The sequence below is a fragment of the Capra hircus genome, chromosome 19, assembly GCF_001704415.2.
Source record: "Capra hircus breed San Clemente chromosome 19, ASM170441v1, whole genome shotgun sequence".
Classification (NCBI taxonomy): Eukaryota; Metazoa; Chordata; class Mammalia; order Artiodactyla; family Bovidae; genus Capra; species Capra hircus.
This window is the reverse complement of record NC_030826.1, coordinates 49,830,966-49,853,847: the sequence shown is the minus strand read 5'-3', so window position 1 is coordinate 49,853,847 and position 22,882 is coordinate 49,830,966. Positions and strand designations below refer to the sequence as shown.

The following is a 22,882-nucleotide window of genomic DNA, read 5'->3' as shown; positions in this document are numbered from 1 at the left end:
TTGACAAATAAAAGGAAAGCAAAATAGCAGTAGTTTGACGTCCAGAGGTCAGGTGGGAGGGCAGCTGGTGTCTTCCAGCAGCAAGGGCATGGCCCCCTGAGAAAGGTGTGTGGGGTCCCTTGAACCTATGTCAGGCCCACCAAACCACCCTCTGGTCTCAATATCTGATATTTTGTCAACCTGCCAGAGAAACACCCCAGAGAGCCTGTCTCGCCAGCCTCCCCACCCTGCCAGCCTCCCCAGCCTAACCTCTGTGCTTTTCACAACACTGCATATCCCTATGTCCTAAAAATTAGTTCTTCCCTGGTAGCTCAGCTGGTAAAGAATCCGCCTGCAATGCAGGAGACCCCCGTTTGATTCCTGGGTTAGGAAGATCCCCTGGAGAAGGGATGGGCTCCCCGTATTCTTGGGCTCCTCTGGTGGCTCAGACGGTAAAGAATCTGCCTGCAGTGTGGGAGTCCTGGGTGTGATCCCTGGGTCGGGAAGATCCCCTGGAGGAGGGCATGGCAACCCACTTCAGTATTCTTGCCTGGAGAATCCCATGGATGCAAGAGCCTGGTGGGTTACAGTCCATGGGGTCACAAAGAGTCAGACACGACGGAGCGACTAACACTTTCACTTTTCACATACCCCTGTGTCCTAGAAATTATTTTACACTGACTCATTTTTTAAACAGTAGTATCTGTTTTAGCTTCACCTTAAATGCCCATTTGTAGTCACTAGATGTGCTACTTATAGGAATGTTCTCGCAGATACTGAAATGACCAGAAGACTATGAAAGCAGGAAGTGTCACAGACTCTCTACCACCACTTGAGTCCTCCTGGGGGAGTGTGGCCTGTGCACAGGGGACCCCTGGCCATCTTCTGTCATGTTGTCCAAGGCTGCTGAAGCTGTGGGCTCCCAGACGGGCCCTGGTTAGGACTCCCTGCCGCTCTTCCCGCTGCCCCCCAAACCTCCAGTCTTCCCTGAGCCTTCCCCAGGCCATGGTGGGGCTCTGCCCTCACACACACAAGCCTCTTAGTCCAATTTTGTATGCTCCCTGAGGTTCTCCTCACCGGGAAAGGCTCTGGAGGGTTCCAGAATCTGGACAAGGAAATGCCAGGGTCCCTTCCCACCAGGCTCTGCCCCCAAACTCCAACCACTGTGGGCCTGGCTCTTCATCATCAGACGATACAGCCTAGGCACTGGGAAGAACTCCAGGCTGCAGCTAATCCTCAAAACCATAGACCAGTCTCAATTAAACCAAATCTGTACAATGGAGACACAGACTTTTCCACCCTATTGAGTGCAGAAGAGCTGTCTGCAAAAGCTGGACTGGGGATGGAGGAGCTGGACTGGGATAAAGGGGCTGGATTGGGAAGGAGAAGCGGGACTGAGGGTGGAGGAGCTGGTCTGGGATGGAGGAGCTGGACTGGGATGGAGGGGCTGTCTGGGATGAAGGAGCTGGACTAGGGATGGGAGGTTCTTCCCGTGTCCTTAGGCACCTTTGCCGCCCTTATCAGTCTGGGGTTCCACTGTTGTCTTAGTTTTAAATATAGGTATATTTTATGTAATATTTGCCACATATTTACATTTCAAAGTGATTCGTTATCGTGAATATCGTTATCGATATTCAGATGGGTTTTTAAGTTTGGCATTTCCACCCCTCTACCTGAGTCTCTCCTCTTGTCTCTGACGCTGCAAAGGACAGAAAAATGGGAGAGAGAGGGGCCAGGGCACAACAGGGGAAGAGAGCGGTGAGAAGGAGAGGGTCAGGGGTGGTACAGGAAGCCTGCTGCATGGGGAAAGACCTGGAGGGGCCCTGAGGCTTCTGGAGTTGGGAAAAGCGAGGCAACAATTCATCCTTCTCTCAGATCACTGTCACAGCTGCTGGTCTCTACATATATTAAGCTGGGGCACACAGCTGGGATTTGTGCTGTCACTGATCACATTTGGGAGTCAGTGGAACACCTTGGAAAGTGCATGTCATTGCCAGCACTTTGTCCTGCCACAGGACCTTGAGGAAACTGAGGCAGCAGGTATGTGGACTCGAGGTTTATCAGCTGACTGGAGGAAGGGGTTCTCGGTCAGCAGGGATCTCCATTCCTGCAGCAGCTAGGAGAAGCTGGACCAGGTTTCCCACACAAAGGCTCAGTGGTAACTTGTATGTAATTGGATATTTACATGGGAAGGTGAGCACCCTGCTGTCCAGGCAGGCCTTTCACCAAGAGTGTGGAGGGAGGCAACCAACCACCTTCAGAAGACAGCTGAAACAGAGCCCCAACCCTGGCTCAGAGGGAAGAGATGCCCCAGTCCGGGGAGCCTTTGCTGTGTCCTGTCCCTGCTGCTATGGCCAGGATGGAGGGTCTCTGCTGCTGCTGCTAATTCGTTTCAGTCGTGACCGACTCTGTACGAACCCATAGACGGTAACCCACCAGGCTCCCCCGTCCCTGGGATTCTCCAGGCAAGAACACTGGACTGGGTTGCCATTTCCTTCTCCAATGCACGAAAGTGAAAAGTGAAAGTGAAGACGCTCAGTCATGTCCGACTCTGTGCAACCCCATGGACTACAGCCTACCACCCTTCTCAGTCCATGGGATTTTCCAGGCAAGATTACTGGAGTGGGTTGCATTGCCTTCTCTGGAAGGATCCCTACTGGGCAGTCATAAGTTTCTCCAGGCATGGGGGCTGAGTCTAAACCGCTGTGGCTCACACTGGCCATCAGTACCTGCCATCCCATCAGCTGGGCTACTTCTCACTCTCTTTCACAAGGCATTTCCTCTGAGAACTCTCCCCGTCCTTGCACCTGCTGCTTGCACCCTCGGGGGCGGGTGGGGGCCTGTACCTCCCCACCACCTTCACTATTTAGTCCCAGGGGATGAGGGCCTCCCAGGGGCTCTGGCTCCTCAAGCACTGGGAATGGAAATTGGCTTTCAAATTGCAGATCATTCACCAGTAGGGGGTGATGAAGTGAATTTAGAGATTGCTGCTGCAGCTTAACCAAAAATGAATGGAAAGCATTAAAGAGGCAGTGGACTGCCCCTCTCCAGGTTTCTGTCTGTTTTAATGAGTGTTTGTGAGTGAGTGGGCTGAGTGTGCGTGTGTTCCCCTTGTGAGTCGCAGTGTTGGCCTGGACGTGAAAATGTTTCACATCAGATGTGGTCTGGGGCAGCAGGGGTTTTGTGGGTATGGGTGGACATCCGAGAGCTTGAGATGCCAACTCTCTATCCCTCCAGACAGGGGCAGAGTCAAGCCTGGAGCTGCCCCACAGAGACGCAGTTCCCCACCAGGTTGGGAAGGCTTTGTCTTTTCCCCTCTTTCAGCGGAGACACAGAGCTCAGAGGGCAGAGCCTCGGAGCTCAGAGCTCCATCTCCATCAACCGAGCCCCTATTTGAGGGCGATCCTACACCAGGAGCTCCAGCCACCACCCCTCCAGCTCTCACCTGCGACCCAGTAACCGGTCCCTCTACGCCTGCAGCTGCAGCCTGTCTGTGCGCAGGTCTGAGCGGCTGCATTAAACCCGAATGATGATTCCAGGGCGGAGCCAGGAAAGGAGGAGGCGGGAAGGATTCAGAATCCATGCACCTGAGGGCTGATACCCAGGTCCTGTAATCAGGAAGGAAACCTCAACTTATGGGAAGTCACTCGAGTTTCCCATAAAAGCAGAGACATTACCTTGCCAAGAAAGGTCCGACTAGTCAAGGCTATGGTTTTTCCAGTAGTCATGTATGGATGTGAGAGTTGGACCATAAAGAAAGCTGAGTGCAGAAGAATTGATGCTTTTGAACTGTGGTGTTGGAGAAGACACTTGAAAGTCCCTTGGACTGCAAGGAGTTCCAACCAGTCCATCCTAAAGGAGATCCGTCCTGGGTGTTCATTGGAGGGACTGATGTGGAAGCTGAAACTCCAATACTTTGGCCACCTGATTTGGAGAGGTGACTCCTTTAAAAGACCCTGATGCTGGGAAAGATTGAGGGCAGGAGGAGAAGGGGACGACAGAGGATGAGATGCTTGGATGGCATCACTGACACAGTGGACATGGGTTTGAGTGGACTCCTGGACTTGGTGATGGACAGGGAGGCCTGGCGTACTGCGGTTCATGGGGTCGCAAAGAGTCGGACACGACTGAGCGACTGAACTGAATTGAACTGAACTGAACTCGAATTTCAGGAACTGCCCTGGGTTCAGGGGAAAAGACGAGTTTCTTGATAGTGAATTCCTTATTCTACTTTTATCAGACACAGGGCATTCGATGATCATTCTAAAGAAAACGGCAGGTGGCAGTTTCAAAGGAGAGCCAGTTCCTGGAGTTCTCCACTTTCAAGCTCCATCTGAACAATCGGATTGTTCAGGATTGAATAATCGGATTGAATTGTGTGATCTCAATTCCTCAACTAATGATTGGACCCAGGCCACAGCAGTGAAAGTGCAAAATCCATACCATTAGAATACCAGGGAATGTCCGTGCTTTTGAAATTCTCAAGTTTTGAAATGTAAGACTAAAATTCTTGACCCATTAATATTTCTATTTCTGATGGAGTCACCCGGAAGCATGATGGTTTTTTTTCTGGAATGGCTGCATTCCTCAAACATCTGGTTATTTTGTCCCAGGCTGCCCCAGCCTTCAGTGCTCTTGGGAATTATTTATCTTTACACTTCATTTTTTGAAAGAATCACATTTTCAGTATTAATCCTTCCTCAACCAACACCCAGATATGCCTTTCCCTTCATCTGAACATCTTTTATTTTCTTCAAAATACTATAACATTTTACTTATGGAAGTGCTTATTTACTGGGGTGCTTGTTGCTGCTTCAGGGAAGGTGAGGTAGGTCTGGCTCTGGCCCCGCTTCCGACATGCATTGAGTAATTCAGTCCTGAGGGTGTAACTTCTGCAGTGGTGCCTAGAGACAGGGAGGAGGCAGGTTCCGCCAGTCTGGCTGAGCCACGTGGCCCCCACAGCTCCCTGCAGGGTCCGGGCTGCCCAGACCCTGGTGCGCAGGCCACCGCTGATTGGACGCTCTCCCCTCCTTCCTGGGGAGGAGCCCTGTCAGTGTACCTTGAGGTCACCTTGCTGATGGGTCAACAGGAATGGAGATTCAATCCTCACAGAAGCCAGGGGGAGGCAGCTCTGCCTGGAAGGGGAAGGGCTCACTAGGTGATTTAAACGTGAGAGCACTGTTTCCCCTGAACATGACAACTGCTCATTGCCCAGCATTTACAGAAGCTGTTGTTGTTGGGTTGCTAAACTGTGTCTGACTGTGAACCCATGGGCAGCAGCATGCCAGGCTCCCCATCCTTCACTGTCTCCCAGAGTTTGCTCAGATTTTTCCATTGAGTCAGTGATGCTGTCCAACCAGCACATCCTCTGCTGCCTCCTCCTTTTGACTTCCATCTTTCCCAGCATCAGGGTCTTTTCCAGTGAGTCAGCTCTTCACATCAGGTGGCTGATGTATTGGAACTTCAGCTCAGCATCAGTCCTTCCAGTGAATATTCAGGGTTGATTTCCTTTAGGATTGGCTAGTTTGATCTCCTTGCCCTCCAAGGGAGTCTCAAGAGTCTTCTCCAGTACCACTGTTCAAAATCATCAATTCTTCTGCACTCAAGCCTTTTTATGGTCCCACTCTCACATCTGTTCATGGCTACTGAGAAAACCATAGCTTTGACTATATGGAACTTTGTCAGCAAGTGATGTCTCTGCTTTTTAACATGCTCTCTAGGGTGGGCATAGCTTTCCTTCCTTCAGAAAGAAGCAAGTGTCTTTTAATTTCATGGCTGCAGTCACGTCCACAGTGATTCTGGAGCCCAAGATCAGAAAATCTGTCATTGCTTCCATTTTTCCCCTTTCTTTGTCACGAAGAGATGGGTTCAGATGCTATGATCTTAGTTTTATGAATGTTGAGTTTTAAGCCAGCTTTTTCACTCTCCTCTCTCACCCTCATCAGGAGGCTCTTTAGTTCCTCTTCACTTTCTGCCATTTAGAGTGGTATCACCTGCATCTATGAGGTTGTTGGTATTTCTCCCAGCAGTCTTGATTCCAGCTTGTGCTTCATCCAGCCCTGCAATTCGCATGATGTACTCTGCATAGAAGTGAAGTGAAAGGTAAATGGAAAGTAAGTCTCCTGGGATGGTGTCCCTAGAGGGATCCCCTTGTGCTCACAAGTGCTGTGGCTTACGTACAGGATGCACAGTGCAGTGAGGGGGTCGGGGGCCCCATCCCTCGGTGGCCCTGAGTGAGGCACCGCCTGCCCGCCTTCCTCAGTTAAAACCCGTCCTGCTAAGTTCCCCTGCCTCCACACAGACTTATCAGCCTGCACTTCCCGCTGGTCCCCAAAGAGCAAGTTCCCCTTTGTTCTAGTGCCTCTGAGCTCAGAATGGGTGTCCTGCCCTCGATGGGGCCCAGTTGGGTGTTCACCTTGGAAGACAAGTCCTGTGCAACCGTGACGAGCTCCCCGGCATCTGCTGGGGCGTGGCAGGCAAGTCACCGGTGGGGCTGCAGGCACAGGAGCTGGGGATCCTGGATGTGAGTCCCTGAGCCGACTCAGACCTTCCTGGGGGACTGGCCTGGCTACTCTGGGCCCCGGGGGAGCACCCTCGGAAACTGCCAGGGTGCCAGATGGTTTGGGGTGTTCAAACCTGCTCCCCACAGAATCTTCACCTGGAAGGTGGTAGGCATCCCTGGCATGAAACTTTGGGGGCAGGATAAGTCCATTTGTGTGTTGATTGGTTGATTTTGTGTTGTTATTTATGATTTGTTTAAAGTACTCTGTTCTAACAATGTGAATTCTTTCCCAAATCAATTCTTGTTTATTCAACAAACATTTGTGCAGGGCTGAGTGGGAACCAGTGCCAGGAAGGGTGAGGCTTATGCCCCAATCCCGGGAAGTCCCTAGACCAGCAGGCTCAGCAGGGACAGTGCAGTTACAAAAACATACGCAAAAGTTAGAGCCCTTCAAAGAGGCTTCCCTTCATCCCACTGAGCGTGAGAGTGGCCCACACACCCCGGCTTCCGGCTCTCTCTTGCCCCAGTCACCCCGCGTGACCTCCAGAGAAGGTGGTGGAGTAACTTTCACACACAGAGTCTGCTCTCTCCTTTCGCCCCAATCCTGAGAAATCCCTGGACCAGCAGGCCTGGGAGGGACATGCAGTTATGAAACATACATAAAAGTTAGAGCCCTTCAAAGAGGATTCCCTTCATCCCACTGAGCCTGAAAGTGGCCCACATGTCCCGGCTTCTGACTCTCTCTTGCCCCAGTCACCCCGCGTGACCCCCAGAGAAGGTAGTGGAGGAACCTTCACACACAGAGTCTGCTCTCTCCTTTCAACTTTCTGCCTCCATTCCCAGAATTCCCCAAGAATCAGGACCCTTCTCAGGGAAGACTCTAACCCCAGACCAACGAGAGGGCAGGCCAGGGCCCAGGATGCAGCTCCTTCTGATCCCGGGAGACACCCTTCCTCTGTGGGAGTTTCCGAGAGGCATCTCAGAAAGAGCGCTGCGGACAGAGAGAGACTCCTCAGCTGTTCCCGGGGTAGGCAGGAGCTGGGAAAGACCTTCTTCAGGGGCTGCTTGAAATGGTCATTGAGGCGAGGGCCCCTGGGGTGTGACAGAGAGTGGCCCTGCTCCTGAAAGTGCTGCTGAGCCTGGAGGAGCCAGTGCTCCTGGGTCACCTGAGGGTCTGCGGGGAAGCAGAGGATCTGGTTCGGGCCCTCCTGTGACAGTAGCTGCATCAGTTACATGGTCCATACACAGCTCCTGTGTGTGGATGTGTCTGGTGTGGACTGAGGGGCTGTGGTGAAGTCTGTCACGTGTGACAGTACTGTCGGGGTATGAGCAGAACCAGGCAGCCTAAACCCCCAGCTGTGCAGACAGCATCCTCGCAATTTCCCTTTGAATGCGTACCTGCCTGCACGCTAAGGCATTTCAGTGGCCTCTGACTCTTTGGGACCCCCTGGAGTGCAGCCTGCCATGCTCCTCTGTCCATGGGATTTCCCAGGCAAGAATTCTGAAGTGGGTTGCCATGCGATTCTCCAGGAGATCTTCTCATCTGGGGATCGAGCCTGCATGTGATTATAGCTCCTGAATTGGCAGGCAGGTTCTAGCGCCACCTGGGAAGCCCCTTCCTTTTGAATCCATAGAAACATATACTTCCAGAGAAGCTAGACGAACATAAAATGTCATCAGGAAGTAAGTCTGAGTCTGGGAACTACAGGTATTTTACAATTGCCTCAACTTTTTTTCCTCCAGAATTTCTACAATGATCCTGTGCTCAAGTAATCAGAGAATACTGTGTTCTTTAAGAAAAAACAACAATTTTTATTAGGTTAGAGAGAGAGCGATTGACGGGAGTAGAAGGGACAGTAGAATGACCCCCGTTGACTATCTCAGGCTTCCCCAAGGCCCCGAGGTGGTGGGTGGAAGGGCTGGGGCCAGGCTGAAATGCCCACGGGCTCTAAGTGCAAAACCATGGGTCCTTTGAAGGCCATAACCTCCCTCTTCTGACCCATCCCTGGCCTTTCCCAGGGGAGGGGCTGTGGGACCCTGGTACCACCATGCTGCCTTTCCTAGGTGGAAGGTCAACCCAAGACCATCTGGAGAAGCGAGGGAGCTCCCAGGGGCTCCTGGACGGTCACCAAGGCCGAGGGGCCATCCCTGAGTGACTCAGCTGAGGGTTGCAGCCTGCTGGGCTTGACCCTGCACACAAAAGAGCAGCAAAGAGTGTCTTGCTCACTCTGCAAAGGTTGATCCTCTGCAGTCGCTCACCCACAGTGCTCTTCTGTGCTCAGACAGGAGTAGAGTCATTAATGGACTCTGTATCTGGACAAGCAGCCTCTCAGATGATTAGATGGGTGACTCAGGAAGAATTTTAATGACCCCAGCTGCTTGTGTTTTCCCACACAAAGAAAAACACCGTCACCCTTAATTTGAGATATATCTGTTCTCTGTGGCAAGCAGTAGAGCCACCTTCACCCAGACATATCCTTGACAATCTGTATGTGCCAAGTCGTTTCAGTCGTGTCCGACTTTGTGACCCTATGGCCTATATCCCTCCAGGCTCCTCTGTCCATGGGATTCCCCAGGCAAGAATGCTGGGGTGGGTTGCCTTGCCCTCCTCCAGGGGATCTTGCTAACCCAGAGGTGGAACCCAGGTCTCTTGCGGCTCCTGCATTGGGGGGCGGGTCTCTACCTCTACTGCCACCAGGAGAGTCCACCTGCTCTCCTGGCTAGAAGCCCCACGAACTGGCCTCTCCCCTCTCCTGGGACGCATTCTCTCACTCCATCATAGCTCTCTCACTGTGTGGTTTTCTTTTAGTCAACTGCATCCCCCCCAAAACCTCCCCCAACGCCACCCTGTTCAGAGGCTCCCTCAGCCTTGGGTAGGTGTCAGAGGTGGTGAGGGAGGGAGAGAGGGTGCAGTTCCCTTCTTCGAGGGATCAGTAATCAAGAGCATTTTGTTCTGACGAGGTCCCTGCTTTCCAGTGGGGTGAGGGACAGCCATTCTGAACACAGTGGGTTCTCCGTGAGTGCTGCTCAACAGCGATGGGTGTACCTGGGATGGAGGAACACGTGTTTACAGAGCCAGCCTCCCAGCCCGTCCTCACTTTGGAGGTGGCTGCTGCTGTTTTATTTGCTGAGTTGCGGCCAACTCTTTTACCATCCCATGGAATGTAGGCCATCAGGCTTCTCTGTCCCCGAGATTTCCCAGGCAAGAATACTGGAGTTTTGCCATTCCCTTCTTCAGGGAATCTTCCCCACCCAGGGACCAAACTTGCCTCTCCTGCTGGGTAAAAGACCCTGATGCTGGGAAAATTTGAAGGTGGGAGAAGGGGATGACAGAGGATGAGATGGTTGGATGGCATGACCAACTCAAATGACATGAATTTGAGTAAACTCCGGGAGTTGTTGATGGACAGGAAGTCCTGGAATGTTGCAGTCCATGGGGTTGCAAAGAGTCGGACACGACTGAGCGACTGAACTGAACTGAACTGATGGGACCAGATGCCATGACCTTAGTCTTTTGAATGTCGTGTTTTAAGCCAGCTTTTTCACTCTCTTTTTCACTTTCATCAAGAGGCTCTTTAGTTCCCCTTCACTTTCTGCCATAAGGGTGCTGTCATCTGCATAGCTGAGATTATTGATATTCATCCTGGCAATCTTGATTCTGGCTTGTGCTTCAACCAGCCCAGCATTTTGCACAATGTACTCTGCATATAAGTTAAATAAGCAGAGTAACAACATACAGCCTTGACGTACTCCTTTTCCAATAAGGAACCCGTTCGTTGTTTCCTGTCTGGCTCTAACTGGACAGGCCTTCTAGGCAGCTGCTGTCGGGTGGAGTGGGGGTGGAATCCGATTCTGAACTGGGCCCTTTGTTGGCAGGTCTGAGTCAGCATGCCTGGGGGTCCTGTTCTGAGGGTCTGCTCAGGGTGAGGGAGCCTTGTGTGCCGGTGATCCCCTGTGCACACATGCACCCGCCCTGGTCTCCCCTTGGCTGCCCGTGCCCTCTGTTGGAAGAGTGGCCTCCTGGTGATGGTCTGCGGTGGGGGATCTGTGGATACAGGGCCTCCACTCATACCCTGGGAGCCTGTGCAGGGGGCCTGTGCCACACGGTCATTCAGGGCTCCAGGCAGCCAGCGGCCCCTCCACCTGGCGACACCATCAGCAGCGCACTTGGGCCTGCCCTGGCTGCGTGTGTCGCGGTCATGTTGCAGGGCAGGTCACGGAGGGCAGGGAGCGCCCTGGGTCACTTTTGCCCCGTGTCTCCTTCCAACCCAGATCTACACCTTTTTCTCAAAACAGACTTCGACACAGCGTGCAGGTATCTTTTTCTTTTTGCCTTTTGTTTAATCTTTACTTAGACAGCTTTGAGACTCTGCAGAGCCACTTGACCTTGGAGCTCAGTGTGGCTGGAGCCCCTCATGCCACAGGAGGTTGCCCCCAAGCACCTGGTGCAGTCCTGCTGGGCTCACCGTGCACTTCCGATAGGCCACCTGCCCCGAGACGGTGGCCACTGCCCTCGGGCTCGACTTGACCCACAGCCGAGCGCTCTCACAAACACGGGCTCACGTGTGCTCACATGGTGCAAGCCATGGAGCCACGGGGCTGGGAGCGATCTCTGCTGTCCTGGAGTCAGACAGTGAATAAAGCTCCGAGACAGGTTCAGAGTTAATGATTGTCAGGAGAACTTTAGAGTTTAATTTTAGATTTAAGCATGCTGAAGAGGAGAGGGCAGTCCACTGCTCATAAACACACAGGAGACCACATCAGATCTCAGGACCGTGCTGGTGTGATCGACCCTGTCTCCTGCCTGTGCGTCTCTGGAGCACCTGGTCACATGTGGCTTTGGTTCCGCAGGTCTGGCCAGTTTCGGTCCTGATGAGAGCCAGGCCGGCACTGGGCTGGGGCTCCTTTCTGGAGGCTGCGGTTTGGGGTGGGGACACACAGGCCATGCAGCCTGAAGTCACCGCCAGCGGGTGCCATCGGGAAACAGTGAGTCAGCACCAGAGGAGCAGGCCTGGGAGCAGAAGCTGCCGCCCCAGGGCTGCGCCCCAGTGTGGTCGGGACCCCAAAACCTGAGGGGCCTGCACAGGCCAGCGGGGCAGGGCAAGGGCTCCTGGAAGCCCCCAGTTTCCATAATCCTTCACCACCCAAAGACTTACCGGTGTGATTCAGTCTTGTGTTTACGTGCTAGTTTTCTCTAGTCATGGGTCTTAAACAAAGTGCAATGCACAGCAGGAACTGGGCACCTGAGCAGGGTCCTCGCCATATCTATGCTCCTGCTTCCAGGCGAGGTCCTCATTCGGCCAGAGGTGGGCATATTCTTCCCACATGGAGCTGGGAGCTGAGGCATTAGGTAAATTAGGAGGCGTGTCTATGCCTCTGTTGGGCACTTTGTGTGCCTGTCAATGTCCCCTCAGGGCACAGCCCCCTGATATCCCCTCACAGAGTCCTCTCATGGTTCGCCTCAAGTTCCGCACATGTCTGTTCCCTTGATATTCTCCACACGGCATCTCCTCAGGATGTTCCCTCTTGGCTTCCCAGGATGATGTTTCCTTCCTCGCGGGGTCTCCTCCTTATTACCCCTCGTGGCGTCCCCTGAGCCTGTTCCCCTCGTAGTGTGCCCAGTGGTTTCCCCCATGGCGTCTCCTCACGAGGTTCCCTTCACGGCTGCCCTCATGGTGTCCTCTCGTGACATCCCCGGATGATGTTTCCCTCATGGTGTCCCCTTGCGGCCTCCTCTCACGCTTCTCCCTTTGGAGTGTCTCCTCTTTGGGTCCCCTCATGATGGCCTTCGGGACGTCCCCTCATGGCGTCCCGCACCGTGTGCAGCAGCGGGGTCGGTGGCGGTGACGAGAGCGGCCCCCCTGCGCCCCGCGGATCCTCCAGCGCAGGCGGGTCCACAGCCCGCGGGCAGGGCCGGCCCGGAGCGGAAGCGGAGTGCGTGCGACCTGCGCCTGCGTCCCGGGCTGCACCTCCCGGCTAATTCTCCGAGCAAGCTTGGGTTTTCTCTGACCTCAAAACAAATAAATTAAACTGAAATAAATCTTAGAGACGGTTATTAACTGACAAATGTGTTATTCATGGAGCGCCTCAGCCATTCACTCAGATGAGAGACCGTGATGAGCCCGGTCTCCATGAGGGCAGGCGGCCAGTCACTGAGGCCGCATTGCTATGGTTTGCCCAGAACATTTAATCCTCAGCATTTTGTCCTAGCCTCCTAGAAAGTGTGTTTTGAAGGAGATGCTATTTTTACGAGGTGGTGAGAGAAAAAGGAAATTCTCCCAGCAGAGTCCCAGGTTTGCGCCTGTGGTGTCTGGCATGTTTGAGTGAAGGTCTGGGGCTGACGGGCTCTGTGTCTGCCGGGCCGCCTCTCCATTTGACAGGTGGGGCCAGGGTGGGCGGTTTCGCCGGATCAGCATCACTCAGGCCTTTAGGATCAGAGACTTTCCTTAATCCGTGCACCCCAGAAGCATGAATCCTAAGTCCCCTCGGTGGCCTGGTAGGCAGAAGCGGGGTAGCTGGACCCAGGTCATAGGGCTCAGGCCCCCTCAATGCCTCACGGAAACCAGGGGAGCCCCAGTCTGGCTCACAGGGCAGCATCCGTTCCTGCAGGTGGGGGCAGGGGGACACGGGAGACCCGAAACCAGGGTGGAAGTTGAGCCTCCCCCACCCCCTGCGCACTGGGGAGGCAGCGGGCGCCAGTCAGAGGGAATCTGAGCAGAGGCGTGCTACTGCCTTCCCTCATTGGGAACCTTCCAGCAGGGGAGCCTGTGGCCCCAACTCCAAAGGCACCCCGACTTCCACATGTCTCTAGGCAGCAGGGCGGGGAGCATGGACAGGGCCGCGCCCAGGGGCACACTGGGCTGGTGGCAGAGGTAACGGCCTGACTCTTGCTGGAAGGGACAAGACTGAGCTTTCTGCCAGTTGTGGGAGCAGGGAGCCATCGATGGCAAGCAACTCTCAGTGACAGTGCTGACAGGCGCCCAGTCCCTTCCGCACCCTCACTAGCCACCCGCACCCAGCCTGCAGTGACCCTGCCTGCCTGAGGCACCCATGAGACAAGGGGCGTGAACCCGCAGCCATTCTCTTCCTACATGGGGAGATGGGCACGCTCACCATGAACTGGGAGGGCAGGTTGTGAAACCAGAACCCTTTGCAAGAATAGGTGGCTTTCAGGCATGATGGGGAGACGGACATTTTGCTATATCTGGTTTCAGCTGCTAGCTGCCCGCATAAACTTTATGAAAAAAAAAATTGGTACATTCCAGGGAAATGAATGCATTAAACCCAGCTGGTCTGTGTGGCCATGGGATGTGGCTGGGAACCCCAAACAGTGGAGGAGGATCAACCAGATGCAAAGGCATTTTCGAGGTCACTCTGTGGCTTTCCTGGAGGCTCAGATGGTAAAAAAATCCATCTGACAGAAACTTCCCTCCCACTTATAGATATTTGTGTCCTTTTCCCCTGATGCTGCAGGGGGCCCCATTTCTCAGTCTCTGGGCCACTCAGCATTCTTCCTCTCCAGGCCCAAGACTTCATTCATTGTTAATGGCTACCAGGGCTGTTGTGGAGACATCAGTCCTTCCCAGCCTCTGGTGTTGTAGGAAGGCCAGGACAATGGTGACCACCTGGGCCTCAGTCCATAGTTTTGGGACCCTGGGTTTAGGGGCTGGAAGCGTGGCAACTCTCCCAGGCCAAAGCTCCCACAGCAGCCAGGTTCTCCCCAGGCCTTCTGGGCCCACTGGCGCTGGCATCCCATCCTTGGGTGGAGGACTGTGGCCTAGAGGCTGAGTCCCCCTCCACTGCCTTCCTTTTGGCCAGGGTGAATAAAAGAGAATGGTGAATCTCCTCTTAAGCAGGACTGAGTCTGGGGTGTCCTTGGGTCGTTAGATTAACGTGGTTACATCAATCAGGCATCTGTAGGGCACAGCCCAGAGTGTTCTTCAGGCTGAGCACCTGTCACGAGCTGCATTAGGCATTACTGACAAAATGGAGGCACGGCCCTAAACCCCCTCCCTTTGTTCCATAGGCACAGACTCGAAATGAAGGATTTAGGTTTGTCACTCTGACTTGCTGTTTCCTTTCGTTGGCTGAGTTGACTGAAGAGAATATTAAGGTGCTTATTGTTTTTGAGAGGAGCATGAGAAGGCATAAAGCCTTCTGCAGCTGTGCTCAAAGAATAATTCATAAAGTTAATCACTGACATTTGTTCAAGGACTTTTACAAAAGAGTGTTCCAGGCTGAGCACAGAGGCCGCAGCTTGAGACCATGGGAGGGATTGTTATCTGATGTCTATTTGTGAGGAAAGTGTTTATAGCAAAGGAGGTTGCTGAATTTAGCATTTAGGAATAATTAAAATAGTTAGAAGCTAAAGATTTAAGGGATGCTGTAATGTTAGCATATTCTACGCTAGCTTATAGAGATTAGGGACTTTAGAGGTCTTTATAGCTCTAAGCCCTTTTTTAGAAACAGTGAGCTTAGGATACTAGGGGCAAACAGGACTTAGAAAGATAAGAATCAAACTGAGGAATGTGGTATGTAGCCCAGACATTAGCATGAGTTACAGTGTATTCACAAGGACATGCGAGAAAAAGTAGCCAAGGGAATCACTGAGGAAGGAACTCCTTTTGAGGGGCAACAGTGAATTTTGGAGAAAAATAAATCTGGGTCAATGAGAACTAAAAATATCAAACCTCTGACCTAATGCTTTTGTAAAAGTACAAAAGAGAATCATAAGCTTAAAATAAACAGGCCGTCCAAGAAAACTGAGAGGCTGCCTCAGTTTCTCACCGACACCACTCACCCCTTCAGGTTGAATCCCTGGTTGCTGAAGCTGGACTCCAGCAAGCACCACTGACCCTGAATTGGGTATGCCCTCCTGTAGAGCCCAGAGCTGACCTCAGAGCAATGTGGTATGAGGCAGGGCTGGAAAGTTCCACTGTGGGGTAGAGTCTTGGGGTGGTCTCAGCTCTGATGGCTGAGAGACACGCAGCAGACTCTTGGGGAAGCTTCAGGATGTGGGGCTGAGGTGGGTCTTTGACTTGGGATCTGTGCTGCCCTTCAAGGATCTGGGCCCCATCGCACCTGCTATATACGAATAGCCATACACTCGGCAGTGTCTAGAAGTTGTGTGTAGGTGGTTTGAGCTGGAACACAGGGTGGACACCATCTCCTGGAAACCTCCTATCCACTGGGCCCTGGTGGTTTTCCTATGTGGTTCTGACAATCAGGCCTCAGATGCTCCCGAGGCCTGGAGCGTCATGTGTGATATAAAGCTTGGTGAAGATGTGTAACCTCAGTGATCCAGACCCTGCCTCTCTCCAGTCTGCGTGCTCGTCAGACAGCCTCAGTCAGGGACAGAGCATCTCTGAGGCCTGGCTAAGAGGAAACTGACCTGATGATACATTCAGTTGATTTGATAGGTCTGTCGATGGGTGTGCCAGTGGCTCTAATATCAATGAAGGATTTGCAATCTATCTGGGACAGGAATGGTGTGCTGAGGTTGAAAACGTATGTGCTCAGTCACTTCAGTCATGTCTGACTCTTTGTGACCCCATGGACTGTAGCCCACCAGGTTCCTCTGTCCATGGGATTCTTCAGGCAAGATTACTGGAGTGGGTTGCCATGCTCTCCTCCAGGGGATTTTCCTGACCCAGGGATCGAACCCACGGCTCCCGCGGCTCCTGCATTGCAGGCAGGTTCTTTAGAGCTGAGCCACCAGGGAAGCTCAAGGGTGAATCGTACTCCCCCAAATTCATATCCACCCGGACCTGTGGGTGGAACCTTATTGGGACACAGGGTCTTTGCAGATGTAGTCAAGACCAAACCATCCTGTCTGGCCTTAATGCCGATACGACTGATGTCCTTATAAGAAGAGACGATTTTGGATGCTGGGAGGAGGCCGTGTGGTGACAGGGGCAGAGGGTGTAGGGATGCATCCACAAGCCCAGGAAGCACTCACCGCTGGCGCCACCAGGAGCCAGAAGAAGCCTGGGGCAGATTCTCCCCCAGAGCCTCCAGGAGGAACCAGCCCTACCTCGGTTTTGGACTTCTGGCCTCCAGAATGGTGAAAAAATTAATTGCTGTTGTTTTAACCCACTAAATTTGCAATTCATTCTGGCCTCCAGGTACAGATTTCAACCCTGCATGCCCCCTGCTCTGGGCAGGCTCTCTGGCTTCATGACAGGAAGGTGTGAGGTGTGCGGATAAAGGGGTAGACGAAAGGAACCCGTGTCCTTCGGTGCCTGGCAGCGTCAGGTGAGGTGTATAAACTGGGAGAGTGTTGGCAGAGGCCGTGGCACTCGTCCATGCTGGTCACACACATGTCGCTTCCAGGACTGCTCTCCACAATGCAGTCAGACACAATTATAACTGCACCCCGCCCCTGCCCCCGTTACCCATCTTTCCTTTTGTGTGAGACTTGAAAAATAGAATTTTCTGAAATTCCCAAGTTTGTAGGGAGCCAAGGCACTTGTTTCACATCCCCAGCAGACCAAGCACATCCTGGTCCATCATAAACGTCTTGTTCCAGCCAAGCGTGTGCTTTCATAAGAATGACATTTCTCTGTGCTCTTTTGTGGTCATCTGAAGAGGCCCCCAATGAGGAGGCAGTGAAATTATGCAGCCAAAAAAAAAAACCAATGGTCTGCAGAGTCAGTTAATTTTAAAATATTGTTACTTCCTGGATATTTTGGATGCTTTATGAAATTGGTGATTTCTTTTCTCGTTCGAAATAAGCATTTGTTCTGTCCCAGGACTTGTACTGGTGATTTTGAGTTAATTTCCTTAGAGAGCCCCTCTTGGTGTGCATGAGCTCCAGATTGGAGCGAGCCTTCCTGCCACACTCTAGGGTGAGCCTGGGGAGGAGCTGGGGGCCGGCCACATGGCATTCAGGTTGAGTCCCTGTCAGAGACCCCTACAGATTATCCAGGATAACTCACAAGCTACCCCTGCCCCCCTCAGAAGCTCAACGCTGACTTTCCACAGGGGTGTCTAGTTAGGATAACACTGGTAGCCCCGTGATCCTGGTCCTCTGCCCTTCTTGCACACCAGGGAGAGGAGAAAGGAGGGCAAGAAAGGGCAGGGGCAGGACAGGAGAAAGACATGGGGGTCCCCAGGTGGGGATGGAGGTCAGCTTCCAGATGCCCCAGTCTTCTGGTTCACTTTCTGCTGGGACCTGATTTATGTCCAGAAACTTGGAATATCAGACAGTCACCACTGCAGCCTGGGGGCTGGGTGTGGTCATAGGGAAAGGCCCGGGGCATGTGCCCAGGTTGTGGCTGCCCGAGTGGCTCACGATTCTCGTTCCTGTGGGTGCAAGGGCTGGAGACCACTCAGCTGGGCTACCATCCAGTATGTTGGTGCACCAGGGTCCTGGTGAGCAGCCCCCAGGGCAGAGGGAGACCCATGCCTGGACCCTGAGCCTGAGGGCTTGGAGGTCCTTGAAGAGGAGACAGACTCTGGGCAACCAGGAAGAAGAAGACATTTCTCTGTCCTGGCAGCCTTGGGCTAGAGGGCCAACCTTCCAGTGTTGACCCAAAGCCACATGTGCGTGTGCCAGGTGTGTGCGTGTGGCTAATTCGTGGGCAGGCAGCCCTAAGAGATTTCCTCCCTGGAGAGCCCTCCTCTGACTGGACAGTCCTGCGCTGATGGTTCAGGGTCCTGGGTGGGGTTTTGGGTGGGGGCAGATTAGGATTATTTAGTGACCGCTCCAGGCAGGGGCTGTCCACCTACCTACAGACACTTTTTGCGTGAGGGGTATCTATTTCAGGGGCAGAATCTTGTCAAAGTTCCAGAGGATCCTAGCAAAACTGTAGGCAGGAAGCAATAAAGCATCGGGCTTGTGAAACACGCCCCATTCCAACCTCGTCCTGCCGTTGTTCATCACCAGCACTCCCTGGGCGCCCGCGCGTGCCAGCGCCAGTGCCAAGGGCAGAGGGTGAGACGGACGAGAGCCTCGTGGCCTGGAGACGACTCCAGGGATGGACGAGCAGACCTGCGGCAGGACACACAGCACCTGGTGGGAGGGGTGCCGAACCTCAGGGGCCACAGGAGTAGAGGACTGAGGAGGGGAGAGGGTCAGTGGCGTATCTGGGAACAGGGTTGCAAGCAGAGGCATCAGCACACACATGGTCCCCAAGGCCAGAGAGTGCCTGGGGTTTCTGAGGGCCTGCAAGAGGGCCCGTGTGGCTGAAGAGGGGCAAGATGGGCCTGGGGGGAAGGGTCTCTAGGGCACTGCAAGGACTCAGAGCTAAACTTCCTTTAGAGAAATCCTTGAACATACAGATAAGCAACAAGCTAAAAATTAAAATCAGTCAAAGACCCAGACACAGTATTTCTTTCTAGGCTTCCTGCCTTGGGTGTGCAGGGGCTGAATGACTTAATGTGAGCCCGTCCCACCCTAATAGCAATATTAGATGATATTTGAATGACTTTCAAAGCAAAAACAACTTTGGTCTGTTTTAGGCAAAATGGAACAGATTTCCACGGCCCCCAAATCATGGCGGTCTCAAGCGCCGTGCCCGCTGTGTCTTAGCGGCCGGGCCAGGGGATGGAACAAACCCAGATTTCTGGCATTAACCTTTCTTTTAACCTGGGAGATGCAAATACAGTCTGTTCTAGACCGGGACTCTGGGGGCCAGCAAAGCTGTTCGGGGTGGTTACCCTCCTGTGGGGACGGTCGCCAGGCACCGTGCATCGTGTCCCATCCGAGATGCTTCACGGTGAGTGAGGACTCCCAGATATCTGGCCTTCTGCGTGTATTTGGACTCCTTTTCTTTTTTTAATATTTCTTTATTTGGCCGTGTTGGGTCTCATGGGCTCCCTAGTTGTGGCATGTAGGCTTAGCTGACCCATAGCACTTGGCAAGTGCAAGGCGAATTCTCAACCACTGGACCTCCAGGGAAGCCCTGGTTGGGACTTTTTAGCTTGTAAGACTCACAGCAGCTCCTTTCAGAGTTTTATTTTCTTCACTTACAGATGTATTTCTCAGCTCACTCGATGATTTGCTAGTCGGTTTAGTGTACTCATCCTGAGGATTAGCAATGTGGATGTTTTGCAAAGCACTGAAGGCAGCACTTCTAGAAAATCCTTCTTTTATCACATTATATGTACCTTTTACAAACATATGCAATGAACCACCAACCAGCTCTATCTTTAAGGAACTTGTCTACACTGAAAAGAAAAGGCCACAACGAGAAACAGGCAAAGGATGAAATAAGAGGGCTCACCCACAAAGGCAAACATACAGTAAAAGAAGGAAACCATCCACACACACAGACAAGACAGCAAAAGCAGTAATCACGAGAGGAGGAGAGTACACAGGCAGGATATTTGAAATGCGCTGGAAAGGAGAGATCAGCAACTTAACACAATCATGCACCTAAGTGTAGACTGCTGTATCAGAGTCTCATGGTCACAACAAACCAAAAGTCTGTTATCATAGATATACACACAGAGAAGAAAAAGAAATTCAAGTGCAGCACTAAAGTCATTAAATCATAAGGGAACAAAAGAGGAAAGGAAGAAAAAAAGACGTCCCACCCCACCTCCAAAAAAACAACAACAAAGAATACACTCAGTGGGGTTGTGCAGTTTTGCTTATAGAGACATCTGGCATATGTGATTTGGGATGCAGTTTGGGAACAGGAAGGGGCAGCACGTGGGGCAGGTGGCAGAGAGGGGAGCCCCAGGGCTGGGGAAGACCAGGGAGGTTGGACACAGATTCCACCAGCAGCCACCTGTCCGGCCTCCCATCCAGAGGGGCTGCTCTACCCTTTGGGGGTGGTGGAGGAGGCCTCATGCATCATCTCAGGCCACTGATATTTTCATTTTGGTTCCACAAGTGCTTCCTGGAAGGTCCCTCGAACTGGTTCTTATTCATGTTCTAAAGACAAGAGAATGTCCATGATCAGCTGAGGACCCCAGACTGGGGCGTCTCCCAGGTGACCACAGCATGGCCCTCCTGTCCTGGGGAGGAGCCCAGGCCTGGGTGGGGTGGTGGAGGGGGCGGGTCCTGTTAGGTCAAGTGCTATGGAACGTGAGATTTTTGCACTTTGGGCCCCAGAACCTGCTAAGGAGCCCTCCCTGGCATGTGCATCAGGAAGAGGCCAGGAATTTGCCAAGCTTCCTAGTGCTCAGCCTGCTCTTCCCCGCACGTCCCCTCTGCAGAGTCCAGTGCACACAGCTCTCCAGCCCAGGCTCAGAGCCTCCTTACTTGGGGAAGTGGGGAGGATGGGAGGGATGAGAGCCATGCGCAGACACCTTTACCTACAAGTGCGTCCTGTAGGAACATCCCCCACCTGCACATCTTAGGTCTCCTGGAAGGAGCAGGAAGCCCCCATGCCATCCCCCAGCAGGTCCTAGGGATGGTGTGGACTCCGTGGCCTGTCTGTGGTGGGGCATCTGCATTCTGGGACTGGGACTGCATTTGCTGGCTGGGGTCCTCTGGGGCAGGGGTTCTGGCTCTCGGGGACCTCCAATGCTCCCCACTCTCTCACTAGTCTGGGTGAGTACCATGGGGCAGAGAGTCTATGCCGGGTCTGAGACAACCCCACCCCTCCCCAGCCCACAGACCAGGCTAGCGGCCATTACCTTCTGGAGCTTGAAGTTCCGGGAGCCACACCTTCAGCACAAGGCCAGTGTGCAGATCAGCAGGCTGAGGAGGACGACCAGGCAAGGATGGGGAAGATTAGCAGCATCTGGCTCAGTGTGTTCAGGATTAAGATCGGAACGGAGTATACTGCTCTGCCGATCTGCGATAAATGGGCGGGCCCCTCCCTCCTTTGTTCACCTGTGCAGGAGCCCCGACCTTGCACAAACTCCTTGGGGAGTTTACAGCAAAGCAAGGGGTGGGGGTGGGAGGATAGGCGGCGTTTAGGGAGGGAAGGCGCCAGCTCCCTGAGCAGATAGGGACAGTGAGCAGGCACACATGCCAGGGCTGCCCTGAGAAGCTCAGAGAGGGCCAGATGTGGCGTGGGTGGGATATGGTGGAAGTCCTCTCAGGCCTCATCTCTGTGGCTCTGGGCACCTCAGCTGGGCAGGAATCACTCCTCCCGAGTTGCTCCGCACTCCTGCCCACCAAAAAGAGAAGCTCTTGGGGGCCAATCCCCCCACCCCACCCTGCTCACCTAAGACGGTCAGGGTGGTGGTTCTGATGTATCTCTGGTGCTCCATCAGACTCCACTTGTACTGCCCTGCCTGGGTGTCCCGGGCTTCCTCAGTTACTAGGTAAGCCACGCCTTTCGACATTGAGAGCTGCCATCCATCCTGGCAGTAGTTTCCTGGGCGCTTTGCATTGCAGATGAGCTTCCAGGGTGCCGTGGGGTTCACTTTCTGGGAGATGTTGATGTGGGAGACGGCCTTGGAGATGCTGCAGGTCATGAAGGCTGGCTGGCCCCTCAACACAGAGACCACACCCTGGGTGCAGTAGGGGTCCGCCCCGGCTGTGCGGGGGGAGGCACACGTGTGGGTCATGGCTGGACCTCAGGACATCCACTGACTGCCCTTCCTGGCGTCACTGGCACTACCTGGAGCCTGGGCCCCTCCTGGCCTGATCTAGGTCTCTCCTCCCACACCCATCTTGCCCCTGCTGCATTCGCTCCCACCCACCCCACCCCACCCCACCCGAGCCCCACCGCCGGCAGAGTTGGGACCATGCCACTTACTTCCACTCTGAGCACTCCTGAAGGCGGTAAGCAACAAGAGGACCCAGAACATCCTGGGAGCGAGGAGAGGGGATGCTGAGGTCAGCATGGCCAGCGGGACGTGGATGAGTTTTAAGGGGTCCCTTGTCCTCCTTACTGGTTTTGGGGACACTCCCTGGAGGAAGGAAAGCTGATGAGTCAGAGTTCCCTTAGGCTCCTTTGGAAGCCAGTGAGAGGGGCTGCACCCTGGCCAGGGTGGGCGAGGGACCCCAAGCTCCGCCCTGACCCAACTATGTCATGACCCTTGTCGACTCCTTTATAATGTGTGCAGTGGGACCACTGTCAGACAGATGAGAAACACAGATGAGACAGGAAACGGGTCCCTGGGAGACAAGTCTAATTATATTGCTGGGGTTTTCTTGAATTTTATATAAAAGTCGCAAAATGCCCTGAGCCATATGTCCTGTAGAGACGGGTCATGACACACAGAATCTCGTGTGGCCACTTGAACCTGACACCAGCCTGAGACCACCTTGGATGCTCCCAGCCCCTCTTCCCCTTTTGCATTCTGAGGATTGGCATTTGGGGACACTTGGTCCACTCTCCAGATTGGCTTTTATCAACAAAAAGAGTCTTTGTGGAGCTCGTGAGTTACAGTCTTGAAAGCTGAACTTTCACTTCCTCTGAAATAAATGCTCATCTCAGGCTTTGGCATCCAGTAAAACTGACATTTGGGCTTCCTGTCTTCTGTCATGTTGTC

At 53.3% G+C, this 22,882-nt stretch overlaps 1 protein-coding gene across 1 annotated transcript; it reads right to left on the bottom strand.

The window, feature by feature from the left end:
* On the bottom strand, positions 19,620-22,231 carry LOC102176915 (secreted and transmembrane protein 1-like). Its single transcript, XM_018064052.1, has 4 exons — positions 22,144-22,231; positions 21,607-21,921; positions 21,071-21,231; positions 19,620-20,363 (listed from the first exon to the last, which is right to left on the bottom strand). The coding sequence occupies exons 1-3, from the start codon at positions 22,229-22,231 to the stop codon at positions 21,104-21,106; spliced, it is 531 nt and encodes a 176-aa protein (XP_017919541.1). The 3' UTR covers positions 19,620-20,363; positions 21,071-21,103.

What these genes read in the sequence shown, in the direction of transcription:
- LOC102176915 (XM_018064052.1), bottom strand. Translation starts at nt 22,231, where the DNA reads ATGCTGACCTCAGCATCCCCTCTCCTCGCTCCCAGGATGTTCTGGGTC. An exon ending in CAGGAGTGCTCAGAGTGGAA is followed by an intron (nt 21,922 to 22,143) that starts GTAAGTGGCATG and finishes CCCCCCGCACAG; the next exon opens with CCGGGGCGGACCCCTACTGC. An exon ending in CACCACCCTGACCGTCTTAG is followed by an intron (nt 21,232 to 21,606) that starts GTGAGCAGGGTG and finishes CATTTATCGCAG; the next exon opens with ATCGGCAGAGCAGTATACTC.